At 43.8% G+C, this 19,128-nt stretch overlaps 1 protein-coding gene across 1 annotated transcript in view; it reads left to right on the plus strand.

Annotated features, from left to right (window-relative positions):
• Nucleotides 1-1,152: 1,152 nt before the first annotated feature.
• The window catches only part of LOC120989103 (fructose-1,6-bisphosphatase isozyme 2), a 37,586-nt gene continuing 19,610 nt past the window's right edge, over nucleotides 1,153-19,128 (plus strand). Inside the window, exons 1-6 of the mRNA XM_040417000.1 lie at nucleotides 1,153-1,424; nucleotides 7,418-7,580; nucleotides 10,571-10,663; nucleotides 16,538-16,678; nucleotides 16,779-16,916; nucleotides 18,888-19,007. Coding sequence (XP_040272934.1) covers nucleotides 1,255-1,424; nucleotides 7,418-7,580; nucleotides 10,571-10,663; nucleotides 16,538-16,678; nucleotides 16,779-16,916; nucleotides 18,888-19,007 — 825 coding nt within the window. The 5' untranslated portion in view covers nucleotides 1,153-1,254. The remainder of the gene's footprint in view (nucleotides 1,425-7,417; nucleotides 7,581-10,570; nucleotides 10,664-16,537; nucleotides 16,679-16,778; nucleotides 16,917-18,887; nucleotides 19,008-19,128) is intronic.

Raw genomic sequence — 19,128 nt, forward strand, 5'->3', positions numbered from 1 at the left:
CGCTGTATATAGGGAGAACGGAAGGGGTTAATTAGCTGGCCCTTGTGCTGATTGCTGGGTGGGGGCGGTCCATCTATCTAGATGCTGCTGTCTAGTGTGTAGTTGGTGTCTGTGAGTGGATGCAGCAGATAGGTATCCTCCTGCCCTGTGAGCCAAGAGCAGCCAGAAAGCTGCTGTAGAAAGTGCCTACTGAGAGAGAGGGATAGAGCTTACAGAAGGATTAACGCCAATACAAGTATCTGTCAGAGAAGGTAGGGCTAGTTTCACATTAGCGTTAAAATCTCCTGGCAACGGAATAGCCTGCTGGATTTTATCGTATCCAGCATAGCCAGATACTGACGTTCCCTCTGGAGCCCATTAAATACTGGGACCTGGTGGGGATCCGGCCTGTTTCCCTATTCCCTTCCCAGGCCTATTGCATTTGTGAGTCGAAATCAGGCGTGGGTCAAAGACTCAGAACAGATGCAAATCTTTCCATGACGGGCATTCATACGACCAGGTCTGTGCGCATCCTGCACTTTTTACAGGCCCTATTGAAAAAATGTCTACACTTGTCCACAAAACAGACAAGATTAGGACCTGCTCTATAAGGCCCCCTGCACACGAACGTGTGCTTCCCGTTGCCGTATTGCGGACCGCATTTGCGGATCCGCAATACACGGGTGCCGTTCCGTGGGCATTCCGCATCACGGATGCGGACCCATTCACTTGAATGGGTCCGCAAATCCGGAGGTGCGGAACGGAACCCTACGGAAGCACTACGGCCCTTTGCGGGCCGCAGCACGACCACGGGGTGCACACGTTCGTGTGCAGGGGGCCTAAGTTGCGGCTCGGCCACACAGAAGCAGACAGCACATGGATGACATCTGTGTGCTGTGTGCACTTTTTGTAGACCTGTAGAAATGAATGGGTCCACATGCAATCCGCAAAAAATGTGGATCGGATGCGGACTGAAAATACAGTCCCTTGAATGCACCCTAATAGCTTATCTCTGTGGAGGCTCCACTCCTGGTTTTGGCTCAGGCCTAACATGAAAACTCCATGTAGGCTGTTTCTCAACGCCCAGACTGCCAGTGGATTGCTGCTTTGATATTCAACTCTACAGGGTCACGGGTTCTCTGCAGTATTTCTGGAAGACCAACTGGAGGAGCATTTGGAAGCGTGTGGATAGTTAAAGCAGCTACAGGAAGGCAAGGACCTCCAGTTTAGTTTATCCCATTCTTCTGAGGACAAGGCACGCTCGTTTTCAGCACAATGTCAGACAGAAGCCCATTTGAAACGGATATGTTAACCCTTACTCGATTTGTCATGGAAAGGGGAAGAGAAGCCAAGGGTACCGGGGAATTCACACAACTACTCAATTCCATGCTGACTGCTATAAAAGCCATTTCTTCTGCCGTGAGAAAAGCTGGCATTGCTCACATGTGAGTCTTTTTAACTAGCAGTATGATACTGTATGCTTAAACTGAACTGCATTTGTTACTGTAAAATATGTTCTAATCTAAAAAATCCTACTGGATAAATAAATGGAAGATGTTCAGAGTGGTGTCACATATTACTTCCAAAGTCCTATTGATGACCAATTCCTAGAATTATCAATATGTGACTGATGGGGTTCGACTCCCTGTTTGAAGAGGCAGCTGCCTACTCGCAGCTTACCAAGCACAGTGCCATTGTATAGTGGCAGCGATTGGTATCGCAGATCAGTCCCATTTACTTTAATGGGGCTGAGCTGCAACTAGGTCATGTGACCGATGAACATGGCGTCATTGACCTAGCAGGAGCGCAGCGTCTCTTCAAACAGGTGATCAGCGGGGGTGCCTACAGCCAGACCCCCACCAAGCAGATATTGATGACCTATCCTGAAGATAGATCATCAATATAGAAAACCCCATTGGAGAAGACTTATCTAATGACTGTGTAAACACAGTAGAAAGGCTGGATTCACACACACAGAGTTTAGGTCCGGTTTTCCAGTCATTTATTTTGAAGAAAAATATGGAAATATTTGTATAAAAATATGACGTCAGCAACAGACAAAGTAGGGGTTGGATGCAGGGGCGTACATAGTAATCATGGGGCCCCATAGCAAAACTCAGAATTGGGCCCCCTCCCCCAAAGGGTTAAAATGGCAGAACTGGATCTAGTTCACACCTGTCAGTTTGAGCAATGTATCAGCTATATAGCTGACACCAAAAGGTGATCACTGTGCTACACATCTACAGAGCTGGAATTGGTTAAAAAAAAAATAGTGTAAAGTAGAACTGACTGGCTTAATTGCCCATAGCAACCAATCAGATTCCACCTTTCATTTTCCAAAGGAGCTCTCCAAAATGAAAAGGTGGAATCTGATTGGTTGCTATGGGCAACTAAGCCAGTTCTACTTTACACCAGTTTGATATATATATGAGAGATCTCATTCTTTCTCTCTCTATATATCTATCTATAAAAATATATATAGAGGGTTCAGTCTCTGTCTCTTATTGCCCTATTAGAAATACGCTAGTAATAATAGGGCAATGAAGGGCAAAGACTGAATTCCCTGAATTTCAACCATGTGTCTGTGAGTGGTAGGAAACATATGGAGGCTGCTGTGTAGTCAGTAAGCTGTGTGTGTGTGTATATGTGTGTATATATATATATATATATATATATATATATATATATATATATATATATATATACACTGTATATAAACACACACCAGCACACCTTCTAATAACCCTGTCCCTGCTACACATATATGACACGCCTAGCCTCAGCCAGCAGACACAGCAGTCACCTATGATTATTGTAGTGTTAGTGATCTCACTGTCTGCTGGGTCTGTACCGGCTCAGTTTGGTCCCTGGAAGACTTACGGTAATCCCTAACTGGCTAACTCTGCAGGTCACTGGTCAGGAGGAGGTCAGAGCAGTAAAGCTCTGCTGACTTGTTGTAACATAAATCCTTACTTCGTGAAAATACCTTACCCCTTTGTGACTTCCGGGGGTGTGCGCCTCAACTTCCGGGGGTGTGAGCCTCAGCGCAAGCGCACTACCACGGCACGGGAAAGATAAAATTGCATGGAGCGCTGACTCGCGAACACCGCGCGTGCGCCATCAGGGGTAACGCGATCCGACTGTCTTTTCTCCTTACCCTTACACGCGGATTATAAAATCTCCTTACCCTCACAAGGGTTAGGGTTAGGGTTTAGGGCAGGCATCCTCAAACTGCGGCCCTCCAGCTGTTGCAAAACTACAACTCCCAGCATCCCCCAACAGCCTACAGGTATCAGCCTACAGCAGGGCATTGTGGGAGTTGTAGTTTTACAACAGCTGGAGGGCCGCAGTTTGAGGATGCCTGGTTTAGGGTTATGCCCCCCAATATGCTGCACCCACCACCCAGCCCCCGGATGGCCGATAGTGCTGGGAGTAAAAGGATATTTCACAATCCGAGCGTGCGCAGTGTGAGGGTAAGGAGAAAAGACTGTCACATCTCCTTACCCCTGACGGTGCACGCGGGGTGTCCGTGAGTCAGCGCTCAATGTAATTTTACCTTACCCGTGCCGTGGTAGTGCGCATGTGCTGAGGTGCACACCCCCGGGAGTTGAGGCGCACACCCCCGGAAGTCACGAGGGGTAAGGTATTTTCACGAAGTAAGCCTTGTTAACGATGATCTGCTCGACTATCTCCAGTTCTAATACAGCCCTAAGGGCTCATGCACACAACCGTAAGTATTTTGCGGTCCGCAAAAAACACGGATGACGTCCGTGTGCATTCCGTTTTTTGCGGAACGGAACAGCTGGTCCCTAATAGTACTATCTTTGTCCGTAATGGGGACAATAATGCACACGGAGTAACTTGCATCTCTTTTGTGGACCCATTGAAACGAATGGTTCTTCATACGATCCGTTAAAAAAAACGGAATGGGCATGGAAAGAAAATACGTTTGTGTGCATGAGCCCTAATCCAGAAGGTCGTGCAGAATGGAGTGCTTCCGTGGGGTGTCTCTCTATGCCTCCGCACCTCAAAAAAGTAGTGCATGCACTACTTTGTTGCGGTGCAGGCTGTCGGATGTGGATCTGCATTTGACGGCCCTACGTTCGTGTGCATGAGGCCGAAGGCTGGGGCTACTCTGGCCACGACAAGTGTTGTGTAAACTAAAGGTTATATGTGTATCACTTCAGCCTTGCAACAAAGTGAATGGGGTTGCAATGCAACTTGCAAATTTCCACGACTGGGACCCCAAAGTTGCAAAAAAATCCAGTAGTATTGGATTTTTTGGGGTCACTGCAACTTGCAACTGTGAACACATTGACTTGCGTTATTTGCAATTCAGGCAGTGCTATACAATGATCTTTGGTCCGTCTATCCCAAATCACCCTGTAGTCCAGCCTAAATGTAACTGTAGTGTGCTAGGCAGGATTTGAAGACCTGTGACAATTCCTGATGACAATATTTAACCATTTCCCTGCCTATTGTGGCAACTGTCTGGTAACATGTCATAAACATGTCATTATCTAATATCTGTAATCTGATGGTGCTGTAAATCCCTGTGACCGTGCAGTTACTACAAGAATGCAGCCACAGGGAAGACTCTGGAGCACTGCTGAAGCCTCCTAAATGCCGCGGTCAGTATTGAGTCCCCCAGTATCTAGATAGTTAGCAGAGGGAGGCAAAAAGAACTAGAAAGTTAGCAATGACCACCACAAAAATAATAATAAAAACCATGCAAAAATTACAGATTTTTGTTCATCCCAACACCCAAAAATAGAATAAAGACACATCAAAAAGTTATATGTACAACAAATGGTGCCAATGAAAACTACAATTTGTTTTGCAAAAAAACAAACCCTTACACAAGTTCACCAAAACAAATGATCTTTTTAAAGGGTGCAAAAGTAATAAAACGTTAAAAAATATATCAATTTGCCCTTGCTGAAATTGGGCCAACCTAAAGAATAATGACAACATGTCATTTCGGGCTCATGCATACACAGTCCTATCCCTGTACGTAATGCGGACATTAATAGGACATGTTTTATTTTTTTGCGGAACGATAATACGGAGTAACTTCAGTTTTTTTTGCGGACCCATTGAAATGAATGGTTCCGCATATGGTCCCCACAAAAAAACGGAAAGAAAATACGTTCATGTGCATTAGCCCTTATGCTGTGCAGTGAATTGACTAAATGTCACACAAGAAAATTGTATATTTTTTTGTTCCTGTTGTCAGCACTCTGCACCATCTGCTGTGCTATAGATGGCGTGTTTGGTCTGCATCACGGACCAAAGTGGTGCAGGTCTCCGTTATATTTTTACTGACTTTGGCGCTAAAAGGGTTGTGTATAATGACCTTGCACTTAATATGTGGTGCTCTTATTGGGTTTTGGGTTCCTATTGCTGTGGACCTCCTAAAAATTAGCATAACATTGTTGCTCACTTCTTTTATTTTTCAAACTAGTAAAATTAAATCTCTCATGATTTTTTTTTTTTTTGCAGGCGCTTTTAAGCATGCCTTGTATGTTTACTTAACAGTCTGATGTCTGGGCTGTCAACCTTCACTTCTGTTCATCTAGTTTGTAAAAACAATCTGGGTGAAAGGTCATAACTTCAGGATGTGGCTTCTAGGATATTCTGTGAGCACAAATAGACAGGGTGTAACATGATAATATGTTGTAAAAACAAAAAAACAACAACAATATTGCTGTGTTTTTGAACACTCTCTCTAGCTTCTTCATCAAGTTAGGGCTCATGCACACAAATGTGTGCCAACTGGGCCAGCGCTGTGGACCTCAAATTGCCGACCCAGGACCCATTCACTTGAATCGGGTCTGCGATCTCTATCTGATGGTCTGCACTGCAAGAAAAGCGCGGAGGAACGGAGAGAAACCCCACAGAAGCACTCCGTAGAGTTCCGTACCGCACCTTCTGGATTGGTGACAATTATTCAAAGTTAGCTTCTGAAACTTAAGGCTACCTTTTAGTATTGGATACCCCTGTGATCACGGCAACATAATGGGGGTGTTTTACTAAGCTTAATGCGCCAGAATTTCCACCAAACATCTGGGGTGCATGCATTTCACCACATTATTAAAGGGGTTCTGCACTTTCATTTAACTGACGGTCTGTTCACTTGAATGGAGCTTAGCCGCGCCCACGATAGTTGATACTGGTTGTGACGTCAGTGGGCCGGCGGTAAACAGTGAGAAGGCCGCGGCGTTGCTGGAGCGCCGCTGCCTTCTCAAACAGCTGATCGGCGGAGGTCCTGGGTGTCGGACCCCGGCCGATCAGAAGCTGATGATCTATCGAGAGGATAGATCATCAGTTAAATGAAAGTGCAGAACCCCTTTAAGTGTTTTAGACCCTTTTTGCATCTCACTCTACAAGGGGCATGGTTCTGTGGGAAAGGCGTGCGGCTTAATATGCTTCAAAGAGCTAAGACAAAAACTGCAGCAAATTTTTAGCACAAAGGAAGTCAACCGAAAGGTGGCGTAAAGTTATCAAATTTTTCAGGAATGATTGTTGGTACGTACACTAGTTCTCGATAATTACCCTGTGCAAAGGTGCCGCTGATCAGTCGATGAGGAGCAAACGCTTGTCCATTGGGTAAAAGCATCTTTGATGTGGCACATAAAATCATTTGCTGGAAGCAGAGTGTCTTGTGTAAACGGGGATCTGCTGCTGGCAAAAAATAAATCTGTACACGGATGACCGATCATCCCCATACCAAGGAGATGATTGCTACATGTAAATGCAGCTCTCACCTTTGCTGATGATAAGGTATTTATTAGGAATGTTCAGTTCATTCCTGATAGTTGCCTGGGCACTGGCTTGTGGAAACAAATGTGTTAATATGGTTTGCCTAAAACAGGCGTAGAAAATGATGAATGAGACGGGCCCACGCCCCCCTTTTTTAGACCTGGAGTGAGCAGGGTCAAATAACCTTTGTGCCGCAATCTGTGCCAGAAATACGCCCAATATAGACGTATTTCTGGTTAGTAAATGACCCCAAATATTTTTCACATAGATTCTACTCCACCAAGGGACTGGAGTGGACATTTCAAAATGCCGCAAGTAATAAATCCGGCTAAAAAATTTAACTCCACACACAAGGCATCTGTATGCCCTTTAGTAAGTATCAAATGCCGGGAATGGTGCAAATCACATAAAAAATGTCATAAATTTCTAAATGTGTCGCCAAGCATGTTCCACCAACAAAATTAAAAATTGCTCCACTTTTCTCCCAAAAAGCCTTTTATACTTTAGCCAAAAGTTGCAAGTCCATCCCAGTCCCCTGGTGGAATTTGCTGAGAGTGACTTATGACGTACACCCAGGACAGGTAGGAGTGCGTGATAATTGGGGGGAGTCCTGTTGCAGATTATGAACCTGGTTTTAATACCTATTAGGTGACTCTTGATCTTTTTGCACATTTAGGTTTGGTATTGCTGGAAGTGTGAATGTAACTGGAGATGAAGTGAAGAAATTGGATGTGCTGTCTAATGATCTTGTGATTAATATGCTAAAATCCTCATTTTCCACGTGTGCTCTGGTTTCTGAGGAAAACAAGGAAATCGTCATTATACCAAAAGATATGAGGGTCAGTGATCATCGTACAGAATTCTGTGAACAAGTTTAATGTGTATGATGCAACTTTTGTCAAAATGATATATTTGAGGCATTATTTATGTTTTATTTATTTTTTTATTTCACTTATTCTGCTGGGTATTCCAATGGTGGTCCCTTACTCTTAAAGGGGTTATGCCATGATTGTTGTAAAAAATAAATCAAACATCATATAGTGCATGAGAATCTCTTAATAAAGCTTGAACCAGTCCTGTACCTCACATGGATCCAGAGCTCTCCCTATTCATTCCTCCAATTGCTCTATTAGATTTATTTCAAACTGGCAGTTTTCTCCTGCAGCTCTCTCCCTATAACAGTCACACTGTTAAATTGTGTTAAATCACCAACTTGCAGCAGCATTGTCCCCCTTCCCACACCTCCACATAATTGGCAGAAGCATTGTCCCCCTAACCACTTGTTCTCCTAACAGCAGCTATCCATGCTGATGGTGCTGCCAATTGGGAAATACATGGGCATAAATATGGTTGTATGCTACTTCTAGCAAAACCACTCTAGGTGTTAAAGAGATTGTTCAGCCTCTATGGGCTTTTTGGGCAGACCCCCAACATGGCTGGACTTGAGGAAGAAATCCTACTTACCTGATCCCTGTCGCCCTGTTCCAGATCCTTCACTCCACTACAGGCAGCCAATGACTGGCCTCAGTGAAGTCCCCATGCATCATATGACCTAGTGATATGATGCATGGAGGAAACATCACCTTTGCAGCCAGTCATTGGATGCACCGTCCATGTGGCCTGCGTCAAACCAGATGTTGACACAAGGGGAGACCTGAGAGCCGAAGTGCCACGGGAGAGAAGGGGGGAGCAAAAATGCTGCCGAGAATCAAGTATGATTTTCTACACATGTCATCAATATCTAGATACTGGAAGACCCCTTTAACCTGCGTTGTGAGGGATATACTATACGTATGTTCATGTATAATAATCATGTCTGTGCTCACCGAGCAGGTTCCGATAGATATTTTTGCGGGTAAAAGGCTGTAGGACATGCTCACTGCTGTTTTTCTGTTCTGTTATATAAAAGGTGGTTTATGAAGTGACATTGTTTTTCAATACTTGCTTCATTCACAAGACAAGAGAGGCAGAAGCCCAGCTAGCTATGAATCATTTACCAGTCATAGGACTGACACAATGATATCACTGCAGTTAAACCCTAAGAAAAAAGCAAGCACAAACTTTTTACACATAAAGCAAAGTTCACTTTTGCAGGTTTTATGGACTTGTGTTTTTGATTAATGATTTGGTTTTTGCACTGAAACGGATATCTGAATAGTTCTGAGTTAATATCTACAAGGACATATAGGACAGGTAGCCATAATTGTCATTTGCTTATTCATCATGTAAATACACTATTACACAGCTTTAGGCCTCATGCACACGACAGTTGTTTTTCTCGGCCTCAGTTCAGTTTTTTTTGCGGATAGAATGGAGACCCATTCATTTCAATGGGTCAGCAAAGAAATGCTGATAGTTCATCCGTTTGTGTTCCGCGTCCGTTGTCCGTGTTTCCCTTCAGCAAAAAAAATAGTGCATGTCCTACTTTTTTCACATTTGTGGACAAGGATAGGCATTTATTACAAGGGATCTGTGGGGAAAAAACGGATCCTCCAAAAAAAACGGATGCCGCATCTGGGTTTTTTGGCGGACACACAATTTGCGGACGCAAAAAACAACTGTCGTGTGCATGAGGCCTTAAATGGACAAACATCACAAAAACAGATACAAAAAACATCCTGCACGATATGATAAATGAATATGCTACATTTATAAATGCTTTAAATGGGCCGGTGTTGGTGTTATAGCCGTTTACATGTATTTGATAGCATTGTAAACTCTAATCATACAAGGTCAGGTTTCCTGATGCAGTTTTGGAAGCCAAAGCCTTAAGTGAATTTAAAAAAATTCTAACCGTGTGGCTGTATATAAAATAACATTGTATGTCTTGGAAGGGTAAACGGCTTGTTTCAACTCCTACAATCCCTTTAGAAATAGCAGCCTCGGCAGCTGTCAGATCTTCGCACTCCCAGCAAAAAGTTGATTTTCATCTATTTGAAGCCTTGTCTGGCCAGACGTTTCCCCTGCAGCAAGTACAATGTAGTATTACGTGATGGCCAGTCAGGTGAATCTCCAAGAGTGGCTCCCCATCCTGGCTCACATCTTTTTAGATCAACAGGAGGATGGGATCTCGGAGTTAGGGCTCTTGCACACAAACATGTGCCGGACGTTGCCCTATTGTGGCCCGCAAACAGCGGGTCTGAAATATACTGGCACAGGCCGTTTTTTTCACTTGAATGGATCGGCAATCTGGAAGGTGCGGTGCGGAACAGAACGGAGGCACGGAACCCCATGAAATTCTGTAAGAAAATATTAGGGAATTTTTCGCCTCTCCATTGCATCTTGATCTGATTCTACTTTTGAATAAGATTTATGAGCAGATTTTCTAATCCTGAAATGCAGAAAAGCCTTGAATGCACCTGTCAATTATTTTACATTTTTCAAATATGCATTACTACGAGTTACCAGCAGGTGGCACTGTAGCTTAAGAAATACTATAAGTTACATGTGTGAGAGTCTTGTGACCTTATATTATCTGCGTGTAAATATCTATCTAAAAATAAAGAAACTCCGTGGCACTTCCGTGAATGTGCGTTTATTCACCCGATATCATGTGATGTTTCATGAAACTGATGATACCGGGTGAATAAACGCACATTCACTGAAGTGTCGCAGAGTTTCTTAATTTTTTTTAATTTTTGGCCTTGTGGGATCGCCCTTCAGCCGCTGGCACTCCAGCATTTGCTCCCTGATTTATTTATTTCTATCTATCTATCTTTGATATATGATGTATCATATTTTCCCCATTTTCACATATTTTTGTACGCTGTAGTTATGCAGCTGTTTGTATATTTCTGATCTCTTTGATTAGTGACTTCATGTCTTTCAGGGTAAATACGTCGTGTGTTTTGATCCTCTTGATGGTTCTTCCAACATAGACTGCTTAGCATCGATTGGAACAATCTTTGCCATTTACAAAAAGGTACGATTACAGATTGTTATACTTTGACATTATGATTTTATTGCATTGTGGACGAGAGGACAACTTACTGCTTCTTAGCATACGATCTGTACACTGGAAGGTCATACAAGTTTTGCCTGGAATAGTACATGGGGCGAATTTACTAATCCTATAGATGGTGTAAACTTACGGGTAATGTATCAAGTGCACTGCGCCAGAGATGTGGAGTGATTTTGCCTGTTTTGTCAGTGGAGTAGGCACTCGCACCAAATTTGACATATTTTTGCCATTTTAGGGTGCTTTGCACCATGCCCGCCAGGTTTTTTGTGGGCAGATATTTTTAGCTAGATGTATCATTGCGTCTAGTGTTGAGTGAAGCGAGCTTCGGATGCTTTATCCGAAGTCGCTTCATTCAAAACTTCGGAATACTGTACGGAGATTCGTCTCTGTACATTATTAAAATGTATGGGCTCCAATGAGCCAAAGTAAGTTATTCGCTAATCCATTCACACATCCGTATGTGTTTTGCGGATCCACTTGTCCTCGCCCAACACTGCTCCTCCCAGGCCCATATTCCTACAAGCTCCTGTAAGGGGGAATCACAATGGCTTCCTTATGGCTCCTCACACTGAGCTGCAGTGAATTGCTTTGTCATGGAAAAAGAGGTTTAAACATTTACTAGGGGGTGTGATCCAGAAATGACCACCCGTGTTTGTCACTGTGGAATGCCATGGGTGTGCGCTGCAGACAAATATATCAGAAGGGGCTGTTTACTTGAAGTGATACTAGTAAGCTGTCTCTGGGCAGCCATATTGTGCCGTTCTGTGTACATCTCATAGACTTGCGTGCATACATGGGTGTTTGACCGACCACATATGAGTTGTCAGCAATGGATGGCATTTTTATCTGTTTACACAGCAGTTATTGTTGTGGGCATTAGAAATTGCTCATATCTGAATGATAATCACTTTGGGGGACATTTATGAAGACCGGCGTTCTTCATCCCTCCTGCGCTGGCGGTTCATCCTCCTAAGTTATGTAGAGGTGCCGGCCTCTGCATAACTTAGGCGGACTTTACACTTGTTTAAATCCACCCCAGCTCCCATGCTGGCATAGATTAAGACCATTTCCTACACCTAAAACAGGAGTAGAAAATGATTAACGCCCCCGCTCATGCCACGCCCCCTTTTTAGATCTGGCGTGAGCTGCGTAAAAGGGGAAAAGTCACGGATTGCGGTGCAAATAACCTTTGCGCTACAATCTGCAACAGGTATACGCCAAAAAAGTGTTGTATATCTGTTTGTAAATGACTCCCTTTCTACTTTGTATCAGCTGTACACACAGCACAGGGAAGCTTTCTATAATATTCCAAACATTTACTTGGTTTCCAGTGTAACCTAAAGGCTTTTCTGTCGATGTAGCCGTATGAGCGCTTGTTTTTTGTGGAACCAATTGTCATTTTTAGTGACACCATTTTGGCTGTAAAAGGGGTTGGCCATTTTCTGGTCACTGTTGATCAATGTGTATGTCAGATGACTGCATAGTGATTAATAATGTAGCCATTGTTGATATTCTGCTCTCTTTTTCATAAGATATGTCCCCATGTTAGCTAAGTCTTTTGTGCTGTCCACATGTACAGTCAGGTCCATAAATATTGGGACATCGACACAATTCTAAATTTTTTGGCTCTATACACCACCACAACGGATTTGAAATGAAACAAACAAGATGTGCTTTAACTGCAGACTGTCAGCTTTAATTTGAGGGTATTTACATCCAAATCAGGTGAACGGTGTAGGAATTACAACAGTTTGCATATGTGCCTCCCACTTGTTAAGGAACCAAAAGTAATGGGACAGAATAACAATCATAAATCAAACTTTCACTTTTTAATACTTGGTTGCAAGTCAATTACAGCCTGAAGTCTGGAACGCATAGACCTCACCAGACGCTGGGTTTCATCCCTGGTGATGCTCTGCCAGGCCTCTACTGCAACTGTCTTCAGATCCTGCTTCGTCTTGGGGCATTTTCCCTTCAGTTTTGTCTTCAGCAAGTGAAATGCATGCTCAATCGGATTCAGGTCAGGTGATTGACTTGACCATTGCAGAACATTCCACTTCTTTCCCTTAAAAAACTATTTGGTTGCTTTTGCAGTATGCTTTGGGTCATTGTCCATCTGCACTGTGAAGTGCCATCCAATGAGTTCTGAAGCATTTGGCTGAATATGAGCAGATAATATTGCCCGAAACACTTCAGAATTCATCCTGCTGCTTTTGTCAGCAGTCACATCATCAATAAACACTATAGAACCAGTTCCATTGGCAGCCATACATGCCCACGCCATGACACTACCACCACCATGCTTCACTGATGAGGTGGTATGCTTAGGATCATGAGCAGTTCCTTTCCTTCTCTATACTCTTCTCTTCCCATCACTCTGGTACAAGTTGATCTTGGTCTCATCTGTCCATAGGATGTTGTTCCAGAACTGTGAAGGCTTTTTCAGATGTCGTTTGGCAAACTCTAATCTGGCCTTCCTGTTTTTGAGGCTCACCAATGGTTTACATCTTGTGGTGAACCCTCTGTATTCACTCTGGTGAAGTCTTCTTTTGATTGTTGACTTTGACACACATGCACCTACCTCCTGGAGAGTGTTCTTGATCTGGCCAACTGTTGTGAAGGGTGTTTTCTTCACCAGGAAAATAATTCTTCGGTTATCCACCACAGTTGTTTTCCGCGGTCTTCTGGGTCTTTTGGTGTCGGTGAGCTCACCGATGCGTTCCTTCTTTTTAAGAATGTTCTAAACAGTTGTTTTGGCCATGCCTAATGTTTTTGCTATCTCTCTGATGGGCTTGTTTTGCTTTTTCAGCCTAATGATGGCTTGCTTCACTGATAGTGACAGCTCTTTGGATCTCATCTTGAGAGTTAACAGCAACAGCATCCAAATGCAAATAGCACACTTGAAATGAACTCTGGACCTTTTATCTGCTCATTCTAATTGGGATAATGAGGGAATAACAAACACCGGGGCATGGAACAGCTGAGAAGCCAATTGTCCCATTACTTTAGGTCCCTTAAAGGGAGTCTGTCACCTACATAACATGTTTTAAACTGATGATATAGCTCTGTGGGAGGCAGATCCATAACACTGATGGTACCCATTTTTAGTTTTTCAGAGCCTCCAAAGTACCTAAAATGAAGTTTTAAAGATATGCAAATTATCTATCGCAAGTGCCCAGGGGCGGAGAGTGTGCTGCAAGTGCCCAGTGCTCCCCGCCTTACTTGGTCCTGACTCCTCCCCTCTGTATCGTCCGGCCAGTTCTGTATCCTTGCGGCGTCATTTTCGTTTCCATTCATAATCCAGAGCCTGTGCGCTTCACCGCCGGGCCCGTTACGTGAAGTGAACAGGCACTAGATTATGAATGGAGATGAGAATGGCGCCGCAAGGATACAGGGCTGGCCGCACAATACAGAGGGGAGGAGTCAGGAGCAAGTAAGGCGGGGAGCACTGGGCACTTGCAGCACACTCTCCGCCCCTGGGCACTTGCGATAGGTAATTTGCATATCTTTAAAACTTCATTTTTGGTACTTTGGAGGCTCTGAAAAACTAAACATGGGTACCATCTGTCATGGTCTTACCTTCTTGCTGTTCTCCTTCGTTTGACATGTGCTGGCGGCCATCTTGGTTTCTGGGTTTCTTGTAGCCTCCCACCCTGCGGCTCCTCCTTCCCACTGGGAGGAGCTGGATGCCTAGCTCATATATATAGGAGGTCTGTGGCTTCAGTTCCTTGCTTGGTCCTCCTGTGTTCACATGCTTCTAGACTGCTGCTGCTTCTGGTTCCTGATCCTGGTTTCGTCCGACTACCCTGCTGGTTCCTGATCCTGGTTTCGTCCGACTACCCTGCTGGTTCCTGATCCTGGCTTCGTCTGACTACCCTGCTGGTTCCTGATCCTGGCTTCGTCTGACTACCCTTCTGGTTCCTGACCTCTGGCTTCGCAAAGACTCTGCTTCGGTTTCGCCATCCGTTTGGACTTTTGCTTTACAGCTTTATTTTCAATAAAGCCTTCTTATTTTCACTTATCCCTTGTTGTACGTCTGGTTCATGGTTCCGTGACACCATCAGTGTTATGGATCTGCCTCCCACAGAGCTATTACATCAGTTTAAAACATGTTATGTAGGTGACAGACTCCCTTTAACAAGTGGGAGGCACATATACAAACTGTTGTAATTCCTACACCGTTCATCGGATTTGGATGTAAATTCCCTCAAATTAAAACTGACAGTCTGCAGTTAAAGCACATCTTGTTTGTTTCATTTCAAATCAATTGTGGTGGTGTATAGAGCCAAAAATGTTAGCATTGTGTCAATGTCCCAATATTTATGGACCTGACTGTAGGTCCTGTCCATAAAATGGCCACTGATGGAAACCAGGCAAAAATTTTGTTTCCACAAAATGGTGTAGAACCAAGTATAGAACACCCACTACCTCCCTCCCCCTTGGGCCTCACTAGCCACCGGCCAGTCTGGTTTAGGTGCCATCCGTGACCAATGGTGACACTTGGTCCTACACCATTTTGTGGAAACATATTTTTTACAATGGGGAGACAATAGCTTTTTGTCTTTCTGTGTCTAACAGACGGTTTGGGCACCCACCCAGCCTTTTGATGGTTATCCTTAGTGCTCTTGACGGTCCTTCACCAATGACTAGTTGGTTGTCTGTAGGGGCTTAATTTTTACCTCTTTATACTATTAAAAGTTAAGTTTTATTTAGTGACTGCCCCCTTTCTAGTTCCATGTTCTAGACATAGCCTAAAAGATAGGCCCCCTCACCCATTGCTCGCTGGGGTATTCAGATATTTCATTTTCCCTTACATTTCTGAAATAAAAGGGAGTCTTGACTTTTGCCCCCCTTGCATGATTTTTTGCACAATCGTGTTACATTTATTCTATGGGTCAGTACCATTACCGGTATATTAAATATGTATGGTTTTGCTTGTTTTTTCCTTTCTGGGGTGCTAATTGGCAGAGAAGGGGATCCCTATCCTCTCAGTAGTTGGGAGTCCTGGAAATGGAACCTGCATCTATCAGACATATATGGCATATACTCTTGATATGCCATAAATGTCTCAGATGTTAATGCTTTATTGTAGCCCAGTGGACCAGACAAGGTTGTGCACCCATATTCCAGAGCAATGGTGGTCATCTGATCACTTCATGAGATATGGCCTTCAAGTACATTACATTCTATGTCTTATGTCCTCCTGCTTCCATTACAAGCTATGGGGATATAGTAGCAGACTAGTGTGTGTGTTCAGCTGTTTACATATTCTGGAAAATGACTGCACATGAACCATCCGCTGGAAATGAGGGAAGCGTCTGCATGCCCGGGAAGCTACGCTGTATACAGTACACATGTGGCAGAAGGGAACCAGTGCCAACAGCTTTATCATCAGGCATCATTTTTATGAAAGTCTACTTTAAAACCATTATATACTTGTAATCTTGTACAATTTAAGAGCATGACGAGTCCAATTGAATTAATGGCCTTTTACATGGGCCAGTGCAAGCTGCATCCAGCATGAACGATCATCGCTGCCATGTGTACACGGGTCAATGATGGAGAATGAGTGTTCTTATGATAGGCGGTTTGGCCGATAACCTTGTAAAAGGACCTTTAACTGAGAACAGCTATAAAATGGTTACAGATTAGAGAACTACAGCTCGCTCAGGTTGCTGATTTCTTTCTTATTTTGCCCAGAGATTCCCTTCTTCAGGCTTTTTTTTTTTTTATTCCCCAGTGTGTTGTTGAGTAGATATAGACAAGTTGCCATACATTAACACACAAACTGGTCTCTGCTCTCATGTGTATGTTGTACGTGTCCGGCTTATTTAGACAACAGAAACTGAACCCTGTGAGCAAGATGTTCTCCAGCCTGGGCGAAACATTGTAGCAGCAGGCTATGCTCTATATGGAAGTGCTACACTTGTGGCGCTCTCTACTGGCCAGGGAGTGGACTGCTTCATGTTAGATCCGGTAAGTATGGCAAATGATGTACCTGAACACAGGACAAACAATAAGTGATGGATTTGATAATGAACACGTTAATTGTGGAGTTTTTTTTCTTTTATTGTAGGCACTGGGAGAATTTGTTTTGGTTGACAGAAATGTGAAAATAAAGAAGAAAGGAAAGATTTACAGTCTGAATGAAGGATATGCAAAATACTTTGACCCCGCAATAACAGAGTACCTACAAAACAAAAAGTTTCCTCCAGTAAGCACATTTTTTGTCATATATTTTGTAAAACAAGCTGAATATAATGAATTTTCAGACTAGCTACTTCTTTTAAAGGAGTTGTATGGATTATACTTACCTTCTCCCTGGCACCCGCATCGCTCCGGATCCCTGCACGGCTGTCACTGCATCTCCCTGTAGCTCAGATCAAAACATCCAGCGATGGGGTTGGGAAGGGGGTAGAAGCCAATAGCAGTCCGTGACAAGGATGAGCCCCTTTGAGGCTGGTCAGTGTCGCGGCCTGCTATTGGCTGTTCCCCTCTCCGTTGCTGGATGTTTTGATCCAAGCAGCGAGGAGATGCAGTGGTGGCCGTGCAGGGTGCCAGGGAGCATACAAGGGAACACGTCACCATTCTAATGGATCAGAAGGGTGGAAAACTAAACTGGGATGTGAACTCGGCCTAATTTGTATTTTATTCATCTAAATCTATCTTCATTTTCAGCCTCAGGGCTCGTTCACATGAATGTGTGGTGCCCGTGCTGTGGACCGCAAATTGCGGTCTGCAATGCACGGGCACCGTCCGTGGGGCAGGTGCATGGGGATCGCAGACTCATTCACTTGAATGGGTCCACGATCCTTCCGTTACGCAAAAAGATAGAGCAAGTTCTATCTTTTTGCGGTGCGGAAGCACCGAATGGAACCCCAGAAAGCACTCCGTAGTGCTTCCATAGTGTTCCGTTCTGTTCTTCCGTTCCGCATCTCCGGATTTGCGGACCCATTGAAATAAATAGGTCCGCATCCGTGATGCGGAATGGCCACGGAACGGTGCCCGTGTATTGCGGATCCGCAAATGCGGTCCGCAATACGGCAACGGGCAGCACACGTTTGTGTGAACGAGCCCTCAGTCATGTTGCAGACCTTTCCTGTGTGAGTGCATTCACAGATAGCTGTCAGCCACTTAGTAGGGCAGCCCAGGTGACGCTTCAGCTCAGAAAGAGCACAGATTTAGATGAATAAAATGTCATTTATACTAAATATTTTCCCATAAAACTATATATATCAGTCTGCTCAGCTCCTCCTGCTCTATACCATCATGTCTTCAGATTGCACTGCATTTTTATAGTGACAGGTGCCCTTTAAATTAAATAAAATGTGCATATTAGCCCTGCAAGTGCATGCAGTGTTAAAGGTGTATGGCCTCTTTACTAGCAAAACCTTGTCATTTACTCATTGCTGGGTTCCTACAGCATATGCATGATTTCACTTTTAGTCTTTTCTTTTAGTGTTGTTTCTTATTGGATGTTTTTTATGTGCTGAAGTACTAGGCTGAATAAAGTAGATGAGGGGAAATCCCTAGTGGAGATTTATCTCTATTAAGTCATACAGGGAACCCTAGGCTGTCTGCCAGGCTCGTGTCTACTTCACATTTCACAAAGTGAAAGTTATGGGACTACTGTATATAAACAGATGTTCCTCAGTATCAAAGCTAGAAACTGAAAGCATAAATATAAAATGCAGCTCCAAGAGGTATTTGCTTCAATTTCCTAATATATATATTCTCTTTGGTCAAAGTCATAAAACAATCTATCCTATCGATGTGCAGATTTCTTAAGCTGCCCATGTAGGCCAAACCCGTCAGTTCCGTTGAGACCAGCCAACCATCTCTATGCATAAGGATCTCCCAACCCTGTCCTGATGGCAAAAGTCAGGAGAGATAAGGATCGGGCACTTCTTAGGGATATAATCTGCTGTCAGTGGAGTCTAACTGCGCCTTTCTCCGCCCTCTACCCATACAGGACACACGTCTGCTCGCCAAGCAGGAATGTGTATGAGGGGGGGGGGGATCAGGAAACATAGCACTAACTAATGTGCATATCCAGCCTATTCTACGTAATGAAGCTGGTGTCTAAAATTGCTATACAAATAGCATACAGTGGTGTGACACTGTTGGCCAAGATCACCATGTAGCCCCAGCCTTATGAGCGGTTAAACTGTTCCTCTCTCTTCAGGATGGCAGCGCTCCGTACAGCTCCAGGTATGTTGGTTCAATGGTCGCTGACGTTCACAGAACTCTTGTATACGGTGGAATTTTCATGTATCCAGCTAATGAGAAGAGTCCTAAAGGAAAGGTAACTAACCAAAATAAAACCAATTACATTAAAACTAAACTAAGATTAAAGCAAAATTTTATTCATTTAAAGGGAGTCTTAAACAGTTTTGACCTAATGAAAACTGATGACTGCACCAAAT

This window comes from Bufo bufo, chromosome 2, assembly GCF_905171765.1.
Source record: "Bufo bufo chromosome 2, aBufBuf1.1, whole genome shotgun sequence".
NCBI classification, from domain to species: Eukaryota; Metazoa; Chordata; class Amphibia; order Anura; family Bufonidae; genus Bufo; species Bufo bufo.